At 41.0% G+C, this 27,027-nt stretch overlaps 1 protein-coding gene across 1 annotated transcript in view; it reads left to right on the top strand.

Moving 5' to 3' along the window:
• EDIL3 (EGF like repeats and discoidin domains 3) overlaps window positions 1-22,242 on the top strand; it is a 421,662-nt gene extending 399,420 nt beyond the window's left edge. Inside the window, exon 11 of the mRNA XM_061622006.1 lies at window positions 16,127-22,242. Within this exon, the coding sequence (XP_061477990.1) occupies window positions 16,127-16,276 (150 nt within the window). The 3' untranslated portion in view covers window positions 16,277-22,242. The remainder of the gene's footprint in view (window positions 1-16,126) is intronic.
• The last annotated feature ends 4,785 nt before the right edge of the window (window positions 22,243-27,027 follow it).

The following is a 27,027-nucleotide window of genomic DNA, read 5'->3' as shown; positions in this document are numbered from 1 at the left end:
CCTGCACGGTTTCGGCCCAGTCTATCTGAAAGAGCGCCTCCAGCATCATCAGTGATGCCGCTCAACAAGATCAGCCTCAAAAGACCTTCTTTCCATCCCACCAGTTAAAACAGCTAGACTGGTGAGAACTAGAGAGAGGGCTTATTCAATCGTGGCCCCCACTCTGTGGAATTCCCTCCCAAATGATCTCCGCCATGCCCCCTCTACGATGAGCTTCCATCAGGCCTTGAAGACCTGGCTCTTCAGGCAGGCTTTTGGGGTGGGTTAGGTTTTATTATTGTTGTTTGAGATTTTAATGCTCTAATGTAATTTGTATGTTTTTATGTTGTACGTCGCCCAGAGTAGCTGGATAACCAGCCAGATGGGCCACTAATAAATTTAATAAATAAATTAAATAATAAATAAATAATCACCTCTACGAAAAATTTCAGAGAGGCTAGGATAAAGTGGAGATGGAAAAATTGACAGCAAGAAAGGCAAGTTTATTGCAGACTTCTGTTTGAATATTTACATTCACTTTTTTGAGTGAATACCAGATTATGTAATAGTTCTGCTATAGTCCATGTTATTTCTATTTGATATAACCAATAAAATATTAGGGGGAAATGGTGACTATTTGTAAACATGCCTGAAGACTGTTCAGTTTCCCAGTTAACCTGATGCGTAACTGTCAAGTGCTGTCATATCACAGCCAGTTAGCCATTCTCCTCAAATAGTTCTCAGTTGGAACAAGCTGTGTAGTACAGTTGACCTTCAAACAGTCTGTCCCCTGTTGTTTTGCAGAGCAACACTCAAGTACAGTTGTCATCTTTCTATATCTTCTGAGAAAGCTAATATGCTATAGTGTTTCAGACACTACAGCCAACTTTACCAACATAACCCCAGTATGGACCCTGGAATGACTCCTTATCATGAATTAATTCCATGTGTGTCCTGGCTTTTTTCCAAGATGCTCATAGCAACGTTTACTCTCACCATCCTGCAAACTAGGTATCAACCTGAGCAGGGATTTGAACACGGATTGAAGCTTCGCATTCTAGCAATGGGCCTGCAGTTTAAAACCCCAGTATAAATAGTGGTAGTATCATGTATACACTTAGGATTACTTGCAGTTAGAGATGCCAGAGAACCTTGCTATATCCATATACAACCTTTTGGGGGAAAGCTTGTAACGGAGGCAAGCATTATATGGCCTGGAATTATTATCTAGCTTGAATTAAACTCTAAACCAAAGGGAATTCCCAGTTTTCCTCCCTCCCTGCTAGCACTTCCAGTCCCCAAACCACTCTTCCTGTCACATGGAGAGAGGGAAAGAGGGAGGTCAGTCCCTTCCCTCTACCCTCTCCACTGTCTGGCAATGAGCGTAGACTGGGGATGGGGAACCAGTGGCCCTCTGGATGCTATTGGATTCCAGCTCCCATCAGCCCCAGCCAGTATGGCCAATGGTTCAAGGTTCTTGTGTTAATTCACAAAGCTCCAAATTACCTGGTCTCAAAGTACCTTAAAGACCACCTGATTCATTATGCTCTGCCTCAGTCGCTAAGGTCTTCTGATGAGGCACTGTTTATGGTCCCACATGCCCCTGAGATTTGACTGGCCTTTACCAGGGGCCAAGCCTTGAGTGTGGCAGGCCCTGCCCTGTCGAACTCCTTGCCAGTAGAGGTTCCGCTGGAGTCACCCCTGCTTGTTTTTAGATATCTTCTAAACATCATACTACTCAGACAAGCCTTTCAAATATGAGATTCTTTGCCAACCAGCTTTTACTGATGTGCTTGATGTTTTTTTAATTGTAATACTGTGTATTTAGTTTGTATACCAGCTTGTGTATGAACGCGTGGTTTATAAATATTTTTTAAAAATAAATAAAAATAGTAAGGGGGATGGGAGTTGTAGTCCAGCAACACAAGTACCTCATCCCTGGAGTAGATTGTGGGAGAACCACATATTTCATGGGCCAGAAGGCCTCTTGTTCTGGCATGCTACAATGTGTGCTGGAACACCAGATAACACTCTTTCCCTTTCCCTGTGCACCACCATCGCTGTTCCCACACAAGATGGAAGATGGTGGAGGTAGTGGGGGGTGGGGGGTCTGGTGGAGAGGGTGTTCGGGGTATTAGGGAGGCTGGGGGGGAGGAGTGGCATCCCCAAATGCCAGATTTGACTCAGAAAATAAATTGACTTATTTCCACTATTTTTTGGAAATCACTCAGTTCATTTCCAAGCCAATCTGCCACAAACAAGAGGACAGCGAACTCTGCCATCTCTGTTTGTCATCTAAATCTGACTATGCAAGTTGGAATGAAAATACAGCCATTCCAACTCCGAGTAAACCCAACCTCATTTCAATAGAAACATATTCTTGCTTTTAACAGTATTGTTTCTATTATTAATTCTAGTTTACAGACTTTTCAAGGCATTGCTGTTAATTTTCTCTTCTTCCCCAAGTGGATGGTTGATTGCAGTGTTGATAGACCTTGGGGAACAATGAAAACCACTGCTTTAAAACATCCTGTATTTGCAGTACAATAGATATATCTTCATTGTGATTCTAAGCACAAGTATTCATTTGAAAAGGGAGCTGATGCCCTACCGCTGGGAGGCAACTTTAGAAGACGCTCTAGAGTTGGGGGGGGGGGATCCTTATTACAACTTTGATCAAATCTGCAGGAACTATCTGATCCATAGTTAATTCATTGGCTTGGAATACAAACATCAGTGGTGCATAATGGTCACCTTAGAAACAATGCAAGCATTGCAAACATCAATCTATTCTTTGGCTTGGATTTTAATCTGTGCTGGTAAAGAACTCCTCCTTCCTTTCATTCACAAATCCACCACTTACCCACTTTCTACTCTGTTGTTTGCTGCTACTCACATAGCAAAAGGTTCAAGCACTGGTATCTCCACCCAGCCTTGTAGCCAACCTTCCTTGTTAGGTGGGCCAGGCACATTTCTAGGTGGGACATTTTAGGGGGAGATGCACATAGCACTAGCCAATCCCTCCCCCCCTCATTGGTGGAGAGGCTGTGAGGGCCAGGCCACGGGAAAGGCAGTGGCCCTCCCCGTCACCCCTCCTCCATCCAGAGAGTGTGTTAACTTACATTAATGAAGTTGAATCTGTTGAATTGTCTCGCCTTTTTTAAAGAGATCCCCAGGAGTACCAGACCCAAAGCTTGACTAGGTCTATAACTATAGTACTCTTTCACCTGTTGTCTGTCCTGTGTTCTGATTCTTCATGAACTTAATTACTTTGGTAATGACAGTGAGCTCCTAGACTTGGCTTTGATACTGCATTAGGTATCTCAGTTTTAGATTCAACCCAAAAAGCAAATTGTCCATACTACACATTTAGGGAAGGGCAGAGAGAGAGAAAATACTTCAATGTGTGTTTGTTAACTCCTTCTTGAGAGCCTCTCCTTCTAGTCTTGTTCCTGACATTTAGATTTCCATTCCTGTTGGACAATCAAAGGAAAACTTTTTAACTGGCTGCTATATAAAGGACTCACTAAACAATTGAAAACTAATAGTGCAGCGATTCCAAATGTGGGTGGTAGCGCCCCCCTGGGGGGCATTACAGCCTTTCAGGGGGGCATTGGTGTGACTATAAACTCTAGGGGGGCATTTGGGTTCATTAGGGGGCATTGACATTTGGCGGTCTGATGCGACAGTTGAAGCATTTTAATTTTATTTAATACACAAATCATTAATTTTTAAACTGTTTTGTCCCCAGTTAGAATGTATTTAATAGGCTCAATTCATGGAAATAGCACTATAAATAGTGTGTGCTCTTTAGTAAAGAAATTCTGAATAGCGGCCAGTGTCATATCAAGGAATGGGGATATTAGCCACGCCCCGGCACTAGGTAATGTTCTGATGCTGTCTTGAGGGATGTTGGAACCAATCACAAGAGAGTGTTTGATAAGCTGGGTGTATTGGTGGAGGGCGCATTCTTCCAACGGATGAGTGCCATGTGCAAACGGGTGACACAGATAGTCAGTTATTCGCTGGTTTTCTTCAGGAATGGGACACACTCGCTACCTGTTGTTTCTGTGATGTTTAAATGAACTTGTTTAATGAAACAATGCCAGTAAACTGAATGAGTTTGTTGTTAAGTAACACAGTGTATTCTATTGGTTCATACTGTGTGGACTTAATTAGTTTTTGCTTATGTATGTATATTAATAAATCATACTAAGAATTCAATGTGTAATCTAAGTGCAATAAAAAGTCATGATAAAAACAATAAGTAATAATAATTGAAAATACCTTTTATGCATTACTCATATTTTAAGGGAAGAATAGGAAGCATTGGCATATACTTAATCTGAGGGGGGTGTTGGGCACAAAAAGATTTTGCAAAGGGGCATTGGGTCGAAAAAGATTGGGTAACGCTGTAATAGTGGAAAGCAAGTGGAATTTATTTTTTCTGGTTGCTTTTTCTGTCCAGAAACCCTGAAAAGGTCTCATGTTGAGCTACATACACTGGGAAAATCATAAATTAGGCCTGAATTACAACCTAAGTGGCCAACCAACCAGCTGACTGTTAGGGTACACAGCAATATTTCTATTTCTCTAGGGCTGTCTTCATCCTTTGCCATCAAGAATTCACAAGAAAGAAGGAAAAATTGGCACTATGATTGTGAGCATGAGTGGTTTTAAAAAGTAAAAGGTAAACTTTCAGATCACTTTAAGTTATCTCATTATTTCACTCTTTAGCAATAAGCACCCAATCCTGGTCTACCCAGTATAATAACTGCCAACAAACTCTTACTTCTTACTGCAGGCAAACAAACATGTTTCTTTATTACTGCTTGGATAGAGAACACAACTGAAACTGAAAAGCAGAGCAAAGGAAAGTCCAAGGGGTGGCTATCTCTAGCCCATAATCAGGGCTGGTTCCAAAGGGCGGCCAGGTTGGGCACTGGCCTGAGTGCCCTGCAGCTACAGGAGTCCCTGGGGGGCCCCTGAGAGGCCCTCTGCTTCCCTTCCACGATCCGTGGCATGAGCCGCACCGCGGATAGCAAGACAAGAGCTTCCGAGCCACCCTCCCCCCCCGCTTCACCTACCTTTCTCTGCTGTTCTTTGTGGCTGCGCACACTGTGCACGCAGGGTTGACGGCAGCAATGCATGCACTGCATGCCATGAACCAAGATGGTGGCAGAGACTTCAGTCCCATATGGAAACCTCGGCTGCCATCTTGATTGATGGCAACCCTGCACGTGCAGTGTGCACAGCCGCAAAGAACAGCAGAGAAAGGTAGGTGAAGTGGGGGGATGGTGGCGGGGGGATGGTGGCGGGGGGATGGTGGCGGGGGGATGGTGGCGGGTGGCGGTGGTGGCGGCGAGTGGCTCGGAAGCTCTAGTCTTGCTATCCATGGTGCAGCTCGTGCCACGGATCGCGGAAGGGGAGCGGAGGGGCCCAAGGCAGGCTGATGCCCAAGGGCCCCGGCATTCCAGGAGCCAGCCCTGCCCATAATACAAGGTTCTGATATTTAACTTTTCAAGGGACATGTAACTATACCCCAAGGATCCCTTAAGTAATTTTTCCCAGGATCCCCTAAGTAATTAATAATGAAAATGAAAAATCCATCCTCAGTCACAGAAAGTGTTGAGTGGGCAGACTTTTGGGGACTCTTCCAGATGAGGCTTTTGTTGTGCATCTGTCCTGCCTAGGGTTGCCAGGCTCAGGGCCTGAGACTGATCCTGTATCTTTAGGAGAAGAGAAAGTCAGCCAAATGCAGGTGTTCTTGCAACCCTGTAATGGGAAAAACCACAAGGTGGAATTCTCCCTCCCCCCTGCACAACTTTTAAAGATACAGAAGACCTCTGGGAGGGTGGGCCTGGCAACTAAGAGCTCTTTTGTATCTTTAAAAGTTGTGCAGGGGGGAGGGAGAATTCCACCTTGTGGTTTTTCCCATTACAGGGTTGCAAGAACACATGCACTTGGCTGACTTTCTCTTCTCCTAAAGATACAGGATGTCTCAGGGATTGAACCTGGCAACCCTAGTCCTGCCCTATTCACTAAATTTTTCAGTGGGTTCTATTCTTAAATTCCTCCTCTTCTTAAAACAAGCTATCATTCTTTAATGAGGTTGTCATTGCCTAATGTCACAAATTAAAAAGACAATCCCCCCCCCAAAAAAAATCCTAGAGGGGTGAAGCACAGCTCTAGTGGGGCAGTGTCCTCATCCACCCCCAGCTACAGGGCTGCCTCCACCTAGTGGGTTGTAACCCACTTTTGTGGTGTGAGTGTGTGTGAGAGTGAAGTAATTTGTGTATATATGCTGCCAACACTCTATTAGTTGTATATTCACAGCTCTACAAAGCAAGCCCATGTTTGAGTGGCTCCAGTCTTGGAACTGGATTGCATTCCCACATCTGACCCAAGATGGATATCTTGGGCACCTTTCCACTCTCACAATTGGTGGTATATTCCAGATATTCCCTCCCTCCCTCCCTCCCTCCCTGTGTGTGTGTGTGTGTGTGTGTGTGTGTGTGTGCGTGCGTGCGTGCGTGCGTGCGTGCACCACAAGCTGGGGGCTAAATTCCAAGACTCATGAGACTCCTAGTGATTTATGCCCAAAACCTCACAGAGTGAGAATGAAGAGAGCAACTTCTGCCCCCAGCGATCTTCCCCCTTGCAGGCTTCATTGTGGAGAAGTGGGGAAATTGCCAATATCCTAAATGCACCTATGGACCAAGCTTAGTTGGCCTCTGTGGGAAGGTCTGTAATGCATTATGCATGGGGTTGCTTTTGAAGACTGCCCAGAAGCTCCAGTTGGTACAAAATATGGCTACAAGAATTTTAACTAATACCAGGTGTTATGTACAGAATACATTGGTTCTTTCTTGCCTTCACTGGCTTTGCAGGCCCATCTCAAAGTGCTGGTTCTGACCTGTAAAGCTCCACACAGCTTGGGGCCTCAGTGTCTGATGAAACACTTCCTCCCGTATGTATCTAGCTGTACACTGAGGTCATCTGCAGAGACCTTTCTCCAAGTGTCACCTCAATCTGAGGGTTGGAGGCTGGCTATGAAAGACAGGGAGCCTTTTTGATGGAATGCCCTATGGAATGCCCTGTTAGCGGAGAACCGTCAGAACCAGGTAGGAAAGAAATGATAGATGCCTTCCAGGAACTGGATATAGGAAGAACTTTATTTGTTGCACACAAATAAGTCCTAGGCATAAGCTGATACTCAAACGACCATAACAGTACCACATCAACATAGACTCCTTCACCCCCACACATACTGCTGCCTGTTTCCCACATTTATAGGCCCTTGTTTGTTACAGACAATCTCCTGCAGCTGTGTGATTTATTTCACCTGAGCCTCTACTGAAGGCTCTGGTTTTTTTTAACCCTTGCTTCCCCTGCATTCCTTGGGGATTGAAACTGCAAGTCATCCTACTGGTAACATGCCCTGCCTAGTTAAGCTCACCTGGTACCCATGTTCTTATCCTTTCAGCACTAGCTGAATACTTTTTTGTCTTATCAGGCTTTTAATGCTCATGTGATTTTAGTTCCTGTGGTATATAGTTGTGGTTGTAGCCATGTGGCACAGACAGCTTTGCCCTCCAACACTTTGCTGCCACTTCCTCCACCACCAAGGTGGCCATCTCACTCTGCCTATTGGAAGGGCTGTTCCTGCTGCCCCCCTTCAGACAGTTCTCTGTCTTCAGCACACATAGCCAACCTATGCTTACTTAGTAAAGGTGTTTGGGATTGCAGCCTAAATTTGAAATTTAAAAAGGTGAAAAGAAGAGTATTTTTAAAACAATAACCTTGTGTGTGTGTGTGCGCGTGCGTGCCACCTATCCAACTGAAACATTTTTTTTTAAAAATGACAAGATTTGCACGTTGATCAGGGAGAACCTTTAGCGGAACCCATAAGCAATTGACATGAAAATCTCTCTCTCTCTCTCTCTCTCTCTCTCTCTCTCTCTCTCTCTCACACACACACACACACACACACACACACACACACACACTCACTCACTCACACACTCACTCACTCACTCACTCACTCACTCACTCACTCACTCACTCACTCACTCTCTCTCTCTCTCTCTCTCTCTCTCTCTCTCTCTCTCTCTCTCTCTCACACACACACACACACACACACACACACTCACTCACTCACTCACTCACTCACTCTCTCACACACAGAGGTTCTTTTTTAACACTAATGAAAGCAACAACAAAATGAAAAGACTGTTTTGGCTCAATTTCAGTTGTGCTTTCAAATGGAGATAATATGAAAAAGACCAGTTGCTCCTGCTGCTACTCTCTGGTGGCTGCCACTTTAACTGCCAGTTATTAGAGTTTAAATCGACACCAAGCTCTTCTAGGGATGCAGCCCAGGGAAGCTGCAAAACTACACCTTTAGAATGCTGCTTCTCTTTCTGTCTTTTCCCCCTCCATTTTAAATGGTTTGAAAGGAAGATATACATGAACACCTTCTCTGTGTTTGGACTGTGCTGGAAATCACTGGAATTGAGACATGTTGGGAAATATAAATTTCAGGAAAAAATATCTCTGGACTAAATGGTGATCTTGTTTTCCTCAACTAGAGGTCAGTAGATCACTGTCCTTTCAGGATTAGAAGAATTAATATGATACTTGGTAAAAGTTCTTTTTTTTTTTTAACTGTTGCAGCCTGTGATTCAGGGAGGGGAATAACTGTGGGTCACATGAAATGAATTACCATGGCATGCTAGAAATCCATGCCATGATCTACAAAATCCTTTCCCATGTATACTCAGGATGTTGCATGCATGGAACAGATGTGCTGCATGAGAAACACCCTATCCCACAGGATCCTACTAGGTGCATGAAAGAAGAATGGTTCCACTTTTCTGCCTTCTTTGCAAATGGAAATGAGAGCATGGAGGAGAAATTTGTTTCAGTTCACAATTCACTGTCAGTACACCAAATTCTCTCTTCTCAAACAATATGTGAACAAAAACACAGCTATTCTTCAAAATACACACTTCTCCAAATTTAGCAGAGCAGTTCTCCAACAAAAAAAGTACAACCATTTCTATGCAGACATTAGTGAAAATAACATTAAAAACGAAATATAGTATGGAAAATTACTTGGGAAAGTATTTATTTATTACATTTATACCCACCTTTCTTTCATTGTAGAACCCAAGATGGCATACATGTGGTTCCCAGGTAGTCTCTGTCAGGATCCCTCCTGCTGCCACCACCTGTCAGGTCCCACCAGTCAGGATCCTGGTTTTTATTTGTTCTCTCACCGGGTCTAGCACAGATCTCTCAAGATCCCACTGCTAGGCAACACCACCAGCCACTCCCTATTTCACAATATTGCCTTGGGACTTTGCCTTAGTCTCCTTCTGGCTTATTGTTACTTTGTGTCTGGGTGCACTTGCAGGCCACAACCCCGCGTATCTTTGTGTCTATAAAGCATATAGCCCTGGGTTGCTCTGGATACTTGATGATGTTACACTATATCTTCACTGCTGCCACCATTTGATACTGTTTCTCCACCTTGGTAAATACCCTGCCCACCCTTCTGATCTGTGAAAGCCCCAGCCAAGGATCAGGCTTTTGGTAAACCAAGAAAATATTTATTTATAAACACCAGGAAATAACAAGATTACTTAAGGTATATTTAACAAGCATATGGTTTCATATATTGTGTTACTCTTTATGTTTCTAGTCATATATAATCTGCCTCAATACTAGCCTAATACAATCCAACCCACAACCAACTCCAACCCACAACAACCGACCACCAACCAACAGAACCCCCTTCTCAACTGTCATCCTCTCATTTATACCTTCAGCCACTCAAACGCTCAGCCAATCATCATACAGCATTCTCCAGCATTCTAACCCATGTACTCCCCCTCTCACTCAGTCCACTTACCATATATACTTTAATAAACCTGCACTTACCATATTTACAGTAATATCTATATACAGGGACATTGCAGTCTCCCATCCAGGCACTGACCGGACCCAGACCTGCTTAGCTTCACCAAGGTGGCACCCCCCTGTGCCATCTGACCATAGCCTAGCCATTTGGGAGAAAAGCACACTAAATGCCAATGAATTTTCATGAGAACTTTTTTTAAAAAAAATAAAACTGATGTGGAAATGTGATGAACTGAATTTAAGATTGGAAAAGTGAGAAAATGAGAGAAACCAAAATTGACAGATTCATCAATCCCTAATGGAAACTACTGCATTCCTTTAAAAGGAATTCCTTGCAAATTGGCAGAGAAGATCTGCAGATCCACAAGACGTGTATTCCAAAAAATAGAACTGTGGCAATGCTGTGCAGATGTGAATTTATGCTCCTAAACTGACTCTCCTCATCGTCATGCAAATTCATATCCTCATAATGTAGTGCATCCATAGCACCACTTGCATGTATGTATGACTGGATTGTAACAACGGGGGGGGGGGTTGTAACAGCACCAGTATAGTTCATACATCTGTATGAGATGATGAGCTTTGCAGCCCATGCAATCCTACTAATTAAGCTTACAGGTATGGATCTATAAACTGCCTGGATGGAATACTACATGCTTTCAGTTCTTCAGACGAAAAGTGGGACATAAGTTTTAGAAATTCTGGTGCATGAAAAATTATATTATTAACTATTTTTAGGGATGAAAGATGATTTCATTCATTCTGCATTAGTAGTGCACATGGAGCCACTCTCCTAACTTACCTGGACAGGGCTGGAGTGATAAGATTGGAGCTGCAATGTTGCGCCATTGGGAGTGCCACCACCAAACCAGTTCTCCCAATGGTGCAACCATTCTCCCGTGGTGCAACCATGCAGCCTTATCTTGACTCCACCCTGCCCCATCTCCACCCAGGTAAGCAGCAATGTCAGGAGGGTAGTTGTGTTAAGTGAATGTAATGTTTGCACTTCCTGGACTAACAGACAGATTGGAAAGTAATTATTCTTCAGATTTCAAACTTCTCTGAATTTTGTGGTACAGTTCTCTGCTGCATACCAAACTGCACAAGAAATGGGTATTTGGGGATACAATAAATTTATAAATGTGTACATTAATATTATACAGCCACAAGAGTGGCTGTATACTATAGTCAGCATGGATTTTTTGCATTCCGCAATGTTAAATTGAAAATACCCCCAAGTCATTCTGATGCTTCCCATAAGCTCATTTCAAAAAAAACCTTACAAAACCTAGAGTCCTGAACTCAGAAACGCTTGCTTAACAATCCTTTACGTTTTCATGGTGATACGCAAAACACCCAGAGAGAATCCAGAGCTCAAAGTGTAAAATAAGAGAAAATTCCAGATCCCTGCTGGACTTTTTTCTGTCAGTGGTCTCATAATTTGTTGAAATTCATTAAAAATCAGCCATGTTCACAGAATACCTGTAATCCTATTACTAACCCTGCCCCATTCTCTGACCTTCATCTTCTGCAGTTTAAAAGTTTAAAAAATGTCTGGCTGATTTTTAATTAATTTAACATTGAAGTCTATTATAATGTTGATCATGCTCAGTGAGAACCAACTGTCAGTGTTCTAAAAGCCAGACTCACAGCTGCTTGGCTTGGCTAATCAGGGGGCCACACCAACACCAGGCATTTATTCCACTTTAAACACTCATGGCTTCCCCCAAAGAATCCTGGGAAGTGTAATTTATTTATTATATTATTTATATCCCATCCTTCCTCCCAGCAGAAGCCCAGGGCGGCAAACAAAAGCACTAAAAACACTTGAAAACATCATAAAAACAGACCTTAAAATACATTAAAAAAATTACTTTAAAAACATTTTTAAAAGAAAAAAGCTTTAAACACATCTTTTAAAAAAGGTTAAAAACATATTGCTTTAAAAAAAGGTTTTAAAGAAAACATGTGAAAAAGCAATTCCAACACAGATGCGGACTGGGGTAGGTCTCAGCTTAAAAGGCTTGTTGGAAAGCCTTGAAGAGGAAAGTCTTCAAAAGGTGCCGAAAAGATAGCAGAGATGGCGCCTGCCTAATATTTAAGGGGAGGGAATTCCACAGGGTAGGTGCCGCCACACTAAAGGTCCATTTCCTATATTGTACAGAACGAACCTCCTGATAAGATGGTATCTGCAGGAGGCCCTCACCTGCAGAGCGCAGTGATTGGATGGGTATATAAGGGGTAAGACGGTCTTTCAGGTATCCTGGTCCCGAGCTGTATAGGGCTTTGTACACCAAAACTAGAACCTTGAACTTGGCACAGTAGCAAATGGGCAGCCAGTGCAGTTCTTTCAGCAGTGGGGTGACATGTTGGTTATACCCTGCCCCAGTGAGCAGTCTCGCCACTGCATTTTGCACTAGCTGCAGCTTCCAGACCAATCTCAAGGGCAGCCCCACATAGAGCGCATTACAGTAATCCAGCCTAGAGGTTACCAGTGCATGGACAGCAGTGGTCAGGCTATCCTGGTCCAGAAATGGCCGCAGCTGTCTTATCAGCCAAAGCTGGTAAAAGGCACTCCTAGCCACTGAGGTTACCTGAGCCTCTAGTGGCAAAGATGGATCCAGGAGCACCCCCAGACTATGAACCTGCTCTTTCAGAGGAAGTACAACCCCATCCAAAGCAGGCAGCTGACTAATTATCCAAACTTGGGAACCACCAAGCCACAGCGCCTCCGTCTTGCTAGGATTCAGGCTCAGTTTATTGGCCCTCAGCCAGCCTACCACTGAGTCCATGCAGCAGTCAAGGGCTAGCACGGCCTCTCCCGATTCAGATGTTATGGAGAAATAGAGCTGGGTATCATCAGCATACTGCTGACACCTCACCCCAAATCTCCTGATGACTGCTCCCAAGGACTTCATATAGATGTTAAACAGCATGGTGGACAAGATGGTACCCTGTAGCACCCCACAAGCACAACTGCCAGGGGGCCGAAAGACAGTCACCCAATGCTATTCTCTGAGTGCGACTTTGGAGATAGGATCGGAACCACTTACCGTATGCTCAGAGGCACGTTACCAAATTCTTCCAAGCTACAGAGGAAGTGGATTGGACTGTGAAAGAACAACCCTAATTGTGTTTGTATTTTTACAAATTTATAGGGCAGTCAGGGCTCCTGCTCTCCTGGTGCATCCACTATAGCTTCCAAATTTCCCTGCTTTTTAAAGTTTGATAGAAATATCTGTTGGTTATTGGTACATTCTTAAACCACAAGGGTTTTTTGCCTTCTAGTGAATAAAATGTATATTTAAATATGAATTTTCCTATGGGTATTTTTCTTGGGAAGAAATCAGTTTACCGTAGAAACATGATGGAATGGGTCTATGAATTAACATGTGAAATTGAAGCAGGATAGAAACAGACTGATCTGTCTATTCCTAAATATCATATTAAATACGGTTACAAATATTGCTGAACACAAAAGCAGGCTTATGATAAGCCTGTACCAGCATTGTCTGTAGTTTACCACACTTCCAGGAATGGGAGGATGGGAGAAACAGTGGCCCAATCTTGTACTATCCAGTTGCCAAGGAGAAGTTATTTACCTTGAGGATATTAATAATGTCATATTTTCAGGATTTTTTAAATTTGCTGTTTGGGGGGAAAGTATTTGCTCTGTCGGAATTCTTGGTAAATACTGCAAAGAAGTCAGCTTAATTGCATCCCACAGCTATTGTTCAAAGATAAACTATGCATTTCAAAAATCTAATGCCAGGGGATTAATCAGACTTGAGTTCCCTAAGATCTTGTCATTTTAAGAGACTCTGACCATAAAAAAAGTTATTTTTATAATACAGCTTAGGGTCCCCCCCTTCTTCCTAGCTGTTCCTTACCCCAGCTTTAAATGGGAAAGACAAAATATAATTCTAACATAAATGTACACATTAGAACTATTAAGATGTTGCACCAGTGACACAGTGACCAGAAGTGGGGAGAGTGCTGTTGTCCTCAGGTCTTGCGTGTAGACTTCCAAGAGGTGTCTGGATGGCTACTGTGAGAACAGATGGGCCTTTGTTCTGATCCTTCTTATGTTCTTATGTTCCATACTGTTAGAGCTGTGCTGTGTCAAATTAAATACAATACTTCAGATTTCGATATTGCATTTTTGTTTTTAATCCAGTCCCGCATGAAACAGCCTTTGTACCTCCAGCCTGAGTTTGAGTCAGAATTGTACAGACAGATGGTATGGTTGCCCTGCGGGAGGATCCACAAATAGCACTTTCTACTTAATATTATCTAAATCCTGTTCCCTATATTAAAAAAAAATCAGTGCTATTAGACATCAGATCCTGTTGCAATGCTTATATGCTGATAGCTTCCTATAATATGGCTCAAGCAATCAAATAACAAGGCTACAAGGTGCAATGTAAAGCTTATGACATTATAACATTACTTTACCACCTGAAGTACAGGGTTGTAGCTTATTGTAGATGTGTTGTAACAGTCACTCTCATAGAATCTCACGACAATCTTTAAAAGCCTGTCCTAATTAGATCTTTCAACATGGGATGAGAAGGAATCATAAACATTTTTATAGCACTGTTTCTTATAGTTGTATGTGCCCCTCTTTAAAACACCCCTCTATGCTATGGAGAAGAAATGGTAAGGAGCAGGATCTATTCCATGGAAGGGAGAATTGCTGTGCTGCAGAGAGCCATGCCCAACAGGGATGGGGAATGTGTAACCCCCCCAATGTTGTGGACTAAAAATCCCATGATCCCTTACCATTGGCCATGCTGACTGGAGCTGATGGGAGTTGGTTCCCCATCCGTGTTCTAAAAGATTGAATAGATTCATTATCATTTTAACACCTTTTTAAAAAATAGTGCAAGCACGGGATGGGTGAAGGAGTGTTACTGGTTCCCAGTGATGTCCCAGGCATAAGAAATGGATGTGCACACTAGACATGGAAACATTTCACATGCAATTCCAAATCACAGTGGAAGTGTTAGCAGCCAGGATGGAATGGAAGGAGAGAATTTGTTTTTTTGGTGACACAGCCTGATGAGAATACTATTTGCCAGCAGCAGATACACTATATCATTATGGTATATTACCTTACACATTATACCCCTCTCCTACTGAGGAATCCCTGAGGACAGTGCTTTCCAAGCACCAACAATCAGCTGATAGTCGGCACTTGGGAAGTGCACAAGTGACTTTGCAGGAACCAAAGCACGTTTCGTCCAAGCCTTGCCTTCACCCACCCCACAAATGACATCAAATATGATATCAGATATAGAGCAAGTTGGCCGAAACAGCCTCACATAATGTGTGCATATACACATTGGCTTATCCTATCTGAACAAATGAGTCCTAAAACAAATATACCTTACTAAATGTCTTACATTACATCAGGCTTATTTAGAACTATTACCATAGTAGCTGGCATTGGTTTGGGATAGGTGTCATTTCATTCATTAGCAATTTAAACAAAAATGATATATCTCCAAGCTGCATGTCAGTGATAAAAAAATCTGCATTCTAAATAATCCCAGCATCCTAAAAGTAAATGAGACAATCATTTTCTGTTTAATGTCTGGTCTGCCAAACTATGCCCACATGGTAATATATTCTGCATAAGAGAGGTGCACACTGTGCAATTAAAATGTTTTCTGGTTTTCCGTGTGGGTGTTTTGCTCCCCCCTCTCACCCCTCCCCTATTCTCGTCCTCCTCCCCCACCCTTGCATTGCCTGGATTGAAGGGTGATGGCAATTTCTATAATATCCAAGAAGAGCAGGGCTTGATGATTCGTAAGAGTAAAATATGTTACCCTTTGCTTACATCCTGTTACTTGTTAGTGAATATTTTGACCACCATGATGGGAAGACCATTGTTATGAATGAAATAAATGTCATTGTTAAAATAATGATAGCTTATATTGTAGCTTGTTTGTAACCTAAAGCATACTGAGAAGTAAGTATCCCTGAGTTCAATGGGGCTTACTCCCTAGTAATTGGATTTTGGAATTGTAGCCATTGATGAGCTTTTGTGGGCACACAAAAACTTCCAATAATATCCATCTATGGAAAATGATTCTTTGTTAAGTTGGGCAACTTGACTCTGAAGATAGCACATGCCCATCCATCTATCTTTGCTGTTTTTTGATGTGCTTTCCATCTCACCACTCTACCTATCACTGGTTCTTTTTTGGTCACCTTCCAGGTTTTCCAGGGAAACTTTGATAACGACACCCACAGAAAGAACGTCATTGACCCTCCAATCTATGCACGGCACATAAGGATCCTCCCTTGGTCATGGTATGGCAGGATCACTTTACGGTCAGAGCTCTTGGGTTGTACAGAGGAGGACTGACGAGGATCATCACTTTTCCGCACAACACTTGATATTCCTAAAAAAAAAAATCTCCATAGAAGAAACTGTGCAAAACCTGTAGGAAGTTAAATGGGTTTTTCATGAACAAGTGCTCACTTTCTGGTAGGCCGCTAACTGTCTTTTGTAAGGAGGTCTAAGCCTGCCCTTAAAATGGTCCAAATCTGAGTTTGGGGTTTTGTTTTGTTTTTGGTTCTTTTAAATCTTAGTTCCAGTTATGACTCTGTTTTGATGTGGAATTTTCCTTTCAAGTTTCCTTCTCAGTTGTTCACGCTGGCTGAAATATGGTTAGAGGTGAAAAGCAGCATCCTTTTTACAATGAAGATGAAAGTGGTATGACAGAGTTCACTTGTGACTTGAGAAAAAGCAGTTTGCAAACCCACATGGGTCATCTTACTTGCAAAAAGTGATACTGCAGCTTTAGCAATAAGTTTTTTCTCGGGGATGACTGCATTTGATTGTTTCCGTTGTGCCTATCAAGCATTGTCAAGATTAATGACACTTTTCGGAAGAATCTGTGTGGTCTGCAGTCCTCCTGGTGTTACAAACTACCTTTTGTAATTTCCGTTCCAAAAAGCTGAGTCCACACACCCTGGGTTTCATTCCTTCTTGTTTGGCTTCCCATTAAGCACATTGTCACTGTCTTCTATGTTTAAATCACATTAACTGCTGCTGTTTACTTTCAATGAGCCAACCTGAATTTTACAGAACAATATCTGCTATAACAATATTCTGAAGTTAATGATTTTGTCAGTGAATTCAGCTTGCGGTTTTCTTCCTAAGAGATGATGAGATGAAAGACCAAGGACCAAATTCAAGGCTTTTATAACTGTAGCAGGGAGGGAGGCACATGTGTATGCTGCAAAAATGGCATCCATGTGATCCTGTATATTCATGCATGGGATTTGCCTTGTGAAGCTGCCTAGGAGATGGCTTCAGTGAGATGCCTCCTTTGACTCAATGGGTAAGGGTGATTGTGAGATCTAGGGCTGAATGCCAAAACATATGGACAGTGTATCCTTGCCCTGTGGAACAACCCAACAACAGCACTGTCCCTGAGCAGCTCTTCAGAAATATGGGTAGAAGAATGAAGCCTGGGGCTGGCTGTCGTATAATACAGTATTATCTCTTAACATTATTTTAACAACTAGCTCTATAAACCTTCTTCAGGCACTCACATTGGAGAATATATTTCCTGTAGGACGCAGTGTTGTAAAATCAGAAAGAGAGAGAGAAAGGAAGTAAGGGAAAAGATTCAGATATCGGGTATGCTCCAAACATCAAAGAAAATAAGCAGAGCTGGGTGAATGCTGTGATTCTTCAGAAGGAAAGGCAGGAGAATTTTCTTGGATTATTGGATGCAGAATTCAGCTTCCTAGCTTTCATTTCAAAATAAGGAAGTTTCTATCTCTTAAGACTGCAAAGATATGTTTGAAAGTGTACTGGCAAGGACTCCTGAAATCTCCAGAGTTTGGGATTTAGGTTCCAACACCCTCCATAGCTCCATTGCCTCCCCATGACTAGAGAGAGTATAGAGTTTGGATTGGCTGGGTTGTTGAATTTTAATATATGTGAATCACACAGAAAATTGAATACACACTGCCCTGGTGCCTCAAGCAGTGTGCAGGCATACAAAGAGATAAGCCACATGCAGTACTATAAGGCAGCCAAACACCACAGTATTCCTACTTCAGACATTCAGTTTTCTTATCCACAGCCCCAATGCTGTCACTATGCAGGAGATGGAATGACTGAAGGGGGCAGGAGAAAGGTTTCTCAGTGTTTTTTCCACTTAACTCCATGAGGTCACGTGGCAATTGCATCTGCTACATCATGGTTCACTTATGTGGACTGTTTATCACAGGTTAGCTGTCACTAATGGACCTTGCTTATATATCTGAGCAGATCTCTTCAGGGAAAGCAAGTATCTCAAGAGATGAGCTCATTACTCACCATTAGTTATTAGCCTATTACCTAATAACAACCTTTTCAATTACTAATCTGACTTAGCCATAAATCCAGTTCTCTTGCATATTGACCTCTGTGCCTCAGATCTTTCAATTGAAAATGTTAAGCTGATCATAGGTTTATGTGAATGGACATAGGATGCAGTGCACACCAGTCAATGCTAGTCAACCATGTATACAGTTATCCCAGTGCATAAATTTACTGTTCCCCAGGGCAATATTAGCCCATGCCCATCTTTGGCCAATCAAGATGTGAGATGCTGTTGTCATTGGAATTAGTGCACAAAGATGCTGGCAAAGCCCTGTGTAAATGGCTCCCCATTTTTGACTCTGCCCAGCCACCGTCTGGGTCAGTTCAACCCAACTTTGTGGCAAACGTGAAAACACTGCCATAGCTTAATAGATGGAATTTCTTTTATGTGAAATTCCTGCTTGTACAGAAGGCGTTCCTGATAAATTGTGGTCCTAGCCAATATTGCAAAGCACTTTCATTTTAGTAAGGTACTGCCATTCTGTCTATTTCTTTTATTATTCTTGGACGTCTTCTCATTATAAATTGTTATTATTTTCATTATTAATTTCATAACATGCTGTGGTCAATTTTGTTATTGTTGTGTCTCATTATCACATCATGCTAAGTATTTTTATGACACTCCATTATCATTAAAAGAAAAAAAACTGAGACATAAACATAGGCTCTATGACCTTAATAAACACCTAGTCATCCTATAATTTTACAGTGAAGAATCTATACTCTTGCAAAAAAAAAAAGTCTGAATTTCAAAAAAGAGTCACTCACAATCTATATAATCTCCTATTCTCCATGTAAAGACAATGACCACATTCACACATCATACTATAATGTGTTTTGGCATAAGATACATGAGCAGGAATGAGCCGCAGCAAGCCTTGGGCTCACATGTTCCTCCCCTTCTCTCTCCTCCACTCACATGGCCAGGAGGAAGAGTTTAGAAGCTTACACATCCATTTTTGCTTAACCATGGTTTGTCATGTCATCTGGACCAACAGTCTGTGTTAACATTAACTGTGACTAGGGGTGTGCTGGAATTCTGTCCAATTTGGATATGGTACCAAATTTTCAATTAATTCCCTTATTCACTATTGTTGTGGATCGGATTTTTATGTACTGTAGTGATTTTCCATGGCTATTTCAGAAATGAATTTTTTTTAAAAAGAAATCTGTGTCTAAATTATTGATATTAATATTGATATTTATATCGCTATTTCCTTCATCAATCCTTTCAAGATATCAATATTTCCTTTCAAACTAGCAACTTTTATATCAATATTTTTTCCAACTGGAAAAAAATGGATCAGTAAAAGCACAGCTTGCATACAAAGAACAAACTCGAATCAATACCAGCCTGTTATGTTAATGGAATGCTTTCAGACTGGTACCAGCCAACAGATCCCATAGCTAAACTTGACTAGTTGTAAAACAAACCCACAGATCTGGATGACACAGCAAGCTGTGGTTAACCAAAAATGGAAGCATAAGTTCCAGATTCCTCCTCCTAACCATGTGGTAAGAGGAGAAAGATAAACCCAAAGCTCACTGCAGCTCGTTCCTGTTTCTGCACATCATGCTAAACAGTGATTTGGCATGGCATGTGAACATGGTCATTGACACCTGCTTTGCTTCAGACAAAATCTTTAATGATCAGGGGGTGCTGTCTTGAAAGCATCTTTCAAAAAATTTGAACCAGTAGAAAAAAGAGATTTGTCTATAAAGATCACCTTATTCTTAAGGTGTATTTATTCACATGTTTATTTTATAAGGCTTAGACAGGGATATTCAGATATCCTTAGTTTGAGAATCTGATCAAGGTAAAGCAAGTATGTGTAAGAAATGTTAAGGTCCTGTGCTACACTGTTAACTTTAAGGGGGGGGGTATTTTTGTTTTTTAGTTGGACTTGTGCTGCATTACAAAAGCCACTAGACTGTTACTGTCTTGTCTGTAATTGTGTTAACATTTCTTAACAATGTTATCTATGGAGTGGTCTTCAATTGTAGTGATTAATTTTAAAGAGAAAGTCAATCATAATTGTGTTTTAAGGTGCAAAAGGCTAATGGAATAAAGTTAGTAATGGAAATGGCATTTAACTACATTTGGCCCATATCCTGCACTTTTAGGCTCCTATAAAGATCCTGCACTTCACAGCCCACTTACTCGAGAGTAATTCTGCTTAATTGTATAGACCTACTCTAGAGTAAAAAAAGTGTGGATTGTTGTTCCTATTTGACTTTTTAAAAAATCGGGTCTAGATTTTAAAGGGGCCTAATTTTTAACTCCTATTGTATGGAGCAAAATTTTGCACCTCAAGTCCTTTGCTGTTATAACACATCACAAGCAAAATCCTCTGGGGCTTGGCACCCTCAACAAACACAGGCTCCAATCCCAAGGTTGAGATGTGATCCACCCAAAAAGAGTAGTGGCAGTGTTTGGTACAAGGATGGGGGCAGTTGAAGCTTGGATTCAACCCTTCACATCCCAAACAGGTGGTTGATGCTGTCAAAGCTGCACATCTAACTCTGCCTGGCATTGTTTGCACATTCACTCTCAAGAAAGAAAAACTGCATACACAGCACCTTTTTGCACATGCGGGCCCCAATCCCAAAAGAATTGGGCCCACTTTTGATGGATCAGGGTAATAATTTGCAACATGTACTCTGCAGAAGGTCTCACTGAAAGAAAAGCACTGGGGACTGTAGCTTCCCCTAAATAAGAGGTGATTTCTACAAATAAGATACTCTGGGTCTGTAGTGTTTGGGCTCCATCATGAAAGACATCTGCTACTGCTAACACTACATCAGTAAATAAAGCTTGAACTAATGAAGCACTTTGAGCTATTAGTCAGAATGTTCTGCTAAAATGTTTTTGTGCTTGTTAGTATTTTCTCTTAAAATGCATTTAAATGAATCTTTCTTGGATTTGCAATTAATTTATATGTATTATAGTTTATAGTACAAAAAAAGCATCAGGTTGAAAAAGTGGTCATTTATTCTGTTAGAAAGGGTTGCATTTTGTCCTTCTGCTGTTCATTCCTGTCAGCCTTTACCAGGTCATTTAGAGGAGCCTGAAAGTCTCTTTCTTTCTTTCTTTCTTTCTTTCTTTCTTTCTTTCTTTCTTTTTCTTTCTTTCTTTCTTTCTTTTATCTTTTTTTTTTACAATAATTTTTATTCAAATTTTCATAAAACATACAAAACAAAATCATAAAACATTCAAAGACAAAAAACAAAACAAAACAAAAATGATTAAACAAAAAAATAAAATGTTGACTTCCCATTTGTCGCAGATCAAATCAGTTATAGGTCTACAATATATAACAATCCTGTCTCTCAAATTATATTATAAAATCACTTTCCTCCAGTAGTTATCTTAATTAATCATCAAATCTCATAAACATTACTTTATTCTTTCCACAAAAAGTCAAAGAGAGGTTTCAATTCTTTAAGAAATATATCTATCAATTTTTCTCCAAATAAACATGTCGATTAATCCATCTCGTTAATAATAATAATAATCTTATTGTCATAACCATAGTCCAAATAAACATATTGATTAATCCATCTCATCAAAATCTGTTAGGTCCAATAATTTCAATAGCCATTATTCCATTATCCATATTAATTCCATCTTCCATCTTCAATAGTCCTGTTAAGTCCAGTAATTTCACTTTCCAATCTTTATCAGTATTCCATAATAATCTTGCTGTCATAGCCATAGTCATATAATAAGAGTCTGATGGGAATTTCCTCTATCCCAGATATTTTCTTGCCATCGATTCTGAATAAGTTGCTGAAATATTGTTGTAAAGTCATATCTCTGTTCTTCTTTTTTACAAAATGCACTGGCTCATCTCTTGAGAGTTTTTCCATTGTCACATGGCTGCAGTTAATTCCATAGATTTTCTCTATATCAAGCTCCATCACATCATTCCAGTCCAGAAAATTATCCAAGCCATTGATAACTTTATCTCTAATATCTTCATTAATTTCTTCAGAGATAACGTTAAATTCCAAACAGTAGATTTTATTTCTAATATCCATAAACTCCAGATCTTTTTCCAATTCCACATTTGTTCCAATCTCCAGGGCTTGTATCTTCCCTTTATTTTTTCTTTTCTCATCTCTGATCTCATTCTCCTCTCTCACAGGATCCCCTATTTCTTTAAACTCCTGCGTCATTTTGCTCAGTTCAATTTTCAGCTCCTTACTGCCCTGTCGCAGGGTTTGTTTCGTTATCTCAATCTCATCCATTATTTTCTGAAACATACTTACTTCCAGATTCTCAGCCACTTTCTTGATTGCCATTTTTAAAACCACGAAAACAAAACAAAACAAAAATAAAGAAGAACCACTTCTTATTTCAGCAACAATTGGGTTAATATTCCAGGCTTGATGACATCACAGTATAAACAGAGCAGCCTGCCTTATCTCTCTATGTTCAAGAATACAAAACAAATTTAGTTCCCAGCATCAAAACAGTTAGTGGCGTCGTGAAGAAGCAGATTCGTCAAAATAAAATAGACCAAAAAGAGAATAGTCCCAGACAATATAATGTTCCTCGGAATAGAAATCCCTCTTCTGTTTATATCTTTAGAATGCACTTCCAGGACAGCTTTTTGCAATAGAAACAGAGATAAGCTGTTAATTTCGTGAATAACAGAGAAGAGTTATAGCTCACCCAGAAGTTCTTTAAAGCTGATTAATTTGACAAATCTCTTTTTGCTGCAACAATTTAAACCAAGTAAAAAAAATAATAGAAAGAAGGGTGCTTGCCTGTTAGTCCGTTTTCTCTTTGAAGAAAAGATAAACGTGTCGCATTAATCAGATAGAGCTTGTTCGGAAGTCCGTCCGGCATTGCTGGCTGGACCTTTTCTCATAAATTAATGAAATCCAGTCCTCCCAACAAAAACAGGCTTTTGAGGTTGATCTCTATGTTTCTCCCTGCCCGGGAGAAATTTCATCAGTCAAAAAAAAAATGTTCTGACTGATTTATATCTGAATAAGCTTCTTTTGAGGCGGGAGCCCGTCTCAAAAGCAGGCACAAGCGAAGTCACCCTTCCCGGAAGTCCTTTCTTTCTTTTATCTTGAGGCTTTTTGCCACATTTTGCATCTGTTACATCATTACATTAAACTAAAGAAATGCCATTGACATCTATTTTAGTAACTGTGGACACAATTCACTGAGAAGTTATTTGCTGTAGCATGAACAGGACCTGCATAATAGCACTACTACCCTGTATTTCATTTCATGGCGGCCGAATGAGTTTGCCCTCAGCCAGTTCCCATCTGCCTGCCTTCCTGCTTACAACCAGCCCGGGGGTGGCAGTGCCTATCAGCTTCCTCCTCCTTAGACTCAGTGCTGCCTTTGTAGAACTCAGCATGGAAGGGAATGTGGAAAAAACTATAATTAGTTGGCTTTGCCTGTCATTGCGTCTGGCTCCACCTACTGTTGGTTTCCCCAGTCACTGCTAGATGTGACATTAATTGAGTGAATACGATTACTGCATTTTTCTTAGGTAAATAACAGCTCTACTCTGGGGAAGCCTGAGCAACCTCAGGACCAAGGAGATGAAGAGAGAGACACTTTCTCTCTGTCGCAGCCCTGACAAACATTTCCTCTCAAAAAGTGTTATGTGTATTTCAAGGGAAGCCTCTGTTGGTGCCAATGGAAGCTTCCCTTGAAATGCAAATGGCAGCTTGCGAAAGGTGATTTTTGTCCAAACCAGGAGAGAAAGAGTTACATTCCCCCTCCTCACACACTTCATGACCCTGAGGTTGTTTTGGCTTCCCCATAGCTGCTATTTACATGACAAACACTATGCATGTGAATTGTATTCATTCATGCAATTAATGTCAGATCTAGTGTTGCCCTCAGTGCAGCTTGCAAATGAAGAACTTCCCAGTGGAATGTGTCCTTTGGATTAAACATAACAGTTGACCTCTAAATATGCCCCATATCCTACAGAACACTTTCTTTTTAGTTTGTTTGTCACTATGTGCAATGTTTTAGTTCTGCAGGATGTGTTCCATAGTAAGAATGAAGTCACACATTCATATTCATGATCACTCAGTGACTGGCAAGTGTGAAAGCCGTCACTGATCAAACAGAACTCAAGCAGAGCTTTCCAGATTACCTGCCCTCCTCAAACACAGTACTTTTCAAGGCAGGAAGTTCATGCATTCAACTGTGAGTCATCAACTGTCTGATAACTGTGTACTAAAACATTGTATATTGTACGTACACGTTTAGGTCAGTCCTAAGCCTACGTATTACATCTTATTAAAGAAAATGGAATGGCATCACACAGTTGCTATATATATTAGATGTGGTTGTGATTTACAAATTGCCTAAGAGAAAGGTTTGGACTTCTGTGGTACTAACCTCCAGAGGTGGTGCTCCAGGCTAAGTGGTTTGTGAATCATAACTGTAGATTTCAATCTTAAAATAAATGGGACAGGTTCACAAAGTACCCCAACATGTGTTCCTCACCCGGGGGGGGATCAGAAGTAAACCATGGGCTTGCAGACACCCCTCATTTGCATGTTAAATGTTTTGTATGAACATGTATCTTTGAGTATGGGTTTACTCTGTCCATGTTATCTGTACACCCCTTTTGTATGGGTATTTTATATGAACACGTGGCTTATAAGTCTTTCCAGACATTCAGTGATACATGGAAGGAAACAGGATCATACTTACTGTCCTCTCCTAACCTCTATGACATGGAGTCTGTGTGTTCTTCTAAAAGTTTGAACACATATATAATGGCACATAGGCTCTGTACATGCAGTAGGGGACCTTGCTTTTTGCAGAGCTTTTTGCAGTGTAGGGAACTTTCACGCACTTACACTCATAAAACATGTGCATATTCAGACTTTTGGATAAATGTGTGGAGGTTGGGGGTAGGGCCAGCAAGTGCAATAGTGATTCTCCCCCTCCATATGTTCACTGAATGTCTAAAAGGGCTATAGACAACGTTCTATGAGTTAGGTGGGTATGTGCAAGTCTGACTGCACCACACACAGCCTTTTCCAACCATTGGGTCTCTGGATGTTTTTGGACTACAACTCTTACCAGCCCCAGCCAGCATGGTCAATGGTCAGGAATGATGGGAATTGTAGTCCAGTAGTGTCTGGGGACCCAAGGGTTGGGAAAGGCTGTTCTAGTGCATATGTGCTAAGGCCATGTTTGAATTTACCCAACGTTAAGAAGAAATCTTCCGTATGCTTAATCTGAAATAGTAATGTTGAAGCCAATAGAATTTTTCCAGAAGTAGGTGCTTTGAAGTTTACTACTTCAGTGTATTTAGGATCAGCATGTTGGTTTCTTTAAAAATCACCTGAAGCTTGAATGATCTATTGAGCTGAAATTAAAAGATTTGAGAGGTGCGGCCTTTGAACTTGATGAGAAAACATGATGAAACTGCCCTTAACTTTTGTATTAATTCTAACAGAGAAACTGAAGGAGTAAGAAAATGTTCATCTGTGTTTACCCCAGAGTTGTTAGTTATTTCTAGGAAGATTTCACATTTCTATAGCCCCCTAATTCACTACTTTTATAGCTGGAAAGTAAAACGTAATGCACAAGGCTTAGAATAATCTATGTTCTATTAAGGGCTTCATGCACGCACGCACACACATACACACAAACCCCGCCCAAACTAGTTCTGATTTTTAGGTTGACTTTCTCTTTCAGAATGAACACATACAAATTTATGTGAGTTTTGAAGACTAAGGATACTAATGAGTGTATCTGTGCTATACAACATCATATGACGTACAATATTCAAAGCTGGCTTCAGTTGTATCAGTAAGTACAGAAGTATCTCAGACACAATGATCTTTGCAACCTTGGCGACCTGTGTAAAATTCCAATGTTTTTGTATATATTTAAATTATGTAGAATGATGTTAAAACGGTATGACCTCGTCTAGTCTTCAAACTTAACAATAAAACTTTTGAAAAATTAGGATGTTCTTGGATTTCAATTGTATCTTCCTTCCTTCATTATTTGAGAGGAGAAAGGGGGATCTTCGCTGTGCATGTGTACATTGCTGCAGTTTTAGCTCTTTGGAAACTGATGCACACTGTGGCTTGCCAATGCTTATCGTCATGAAAAAATAGGCAATCAAATAATTTTCACACACGACAGTGAATCTAGGCATGCACTTTGTTTCTTGCATAGAGTGGCCCTGAAACATTTTGGATGGATGGATGTGCTTATTCCTTTGGTTTGTTTCCTGTCCTGAATTTCAGTACTTGAGAGAATTGCTATCTTGTCACAGACTAGCAAGCCGTAGTGTAGTTTGATTGATAACTAGGAATCTAAAAGAGACCTTCTGGGAAATTGCAGGCTTCTTATCAACAAGCATGCACACACTCTATAGAGGCCACATTCCTATTCCTTCTCAAGGTCTTGTATTACTCTTGTCTTGTTCTGCTTCTACTGCCTCTGTATAACCTAACCTCCTTGTGTGGCCCAGTCCTAAGTTAAACCTGTAGAAGCTCAGAGCTCCCCTCATAGTGATAAACCACGAATCTCTCTTGGAGTTCAGGTTCTGCTTCCTCTCCAGTTCTCTGTATTGTGTATGGCCTTTGCTCTGTTGCTACAATTTCTCTTGTTCTATCTTTCTGTTCCATCACTGCATCCCGTTCATGTCTATCTGCAGGTATGACTCTACTGTTGGTTCTGCCCATTAATGTATTGCCACAGTTTAATTTAGATTCCAGATGAG

Source organism: Rhineura floridana, chromosome 1 (assembly GCF_030035675.1).
Source record: "Rhineura floridana isolate rRhiFlo1 chromosome 1, rRhiFlo1.hap2, whole genome shotgun sequence".
Classification (NCBI taxonomy): Eukaryota; Metazoa; Chordata; class Lepidosauria; order Squamata; family Rhineuridae; genus Rhineura; species Rhineura floridana.
The sequence above is the reverse complement of the archived record's forward strand: the minus strand, read 5'-3'. Positions and strand labels throughout refer to the sequence as shown.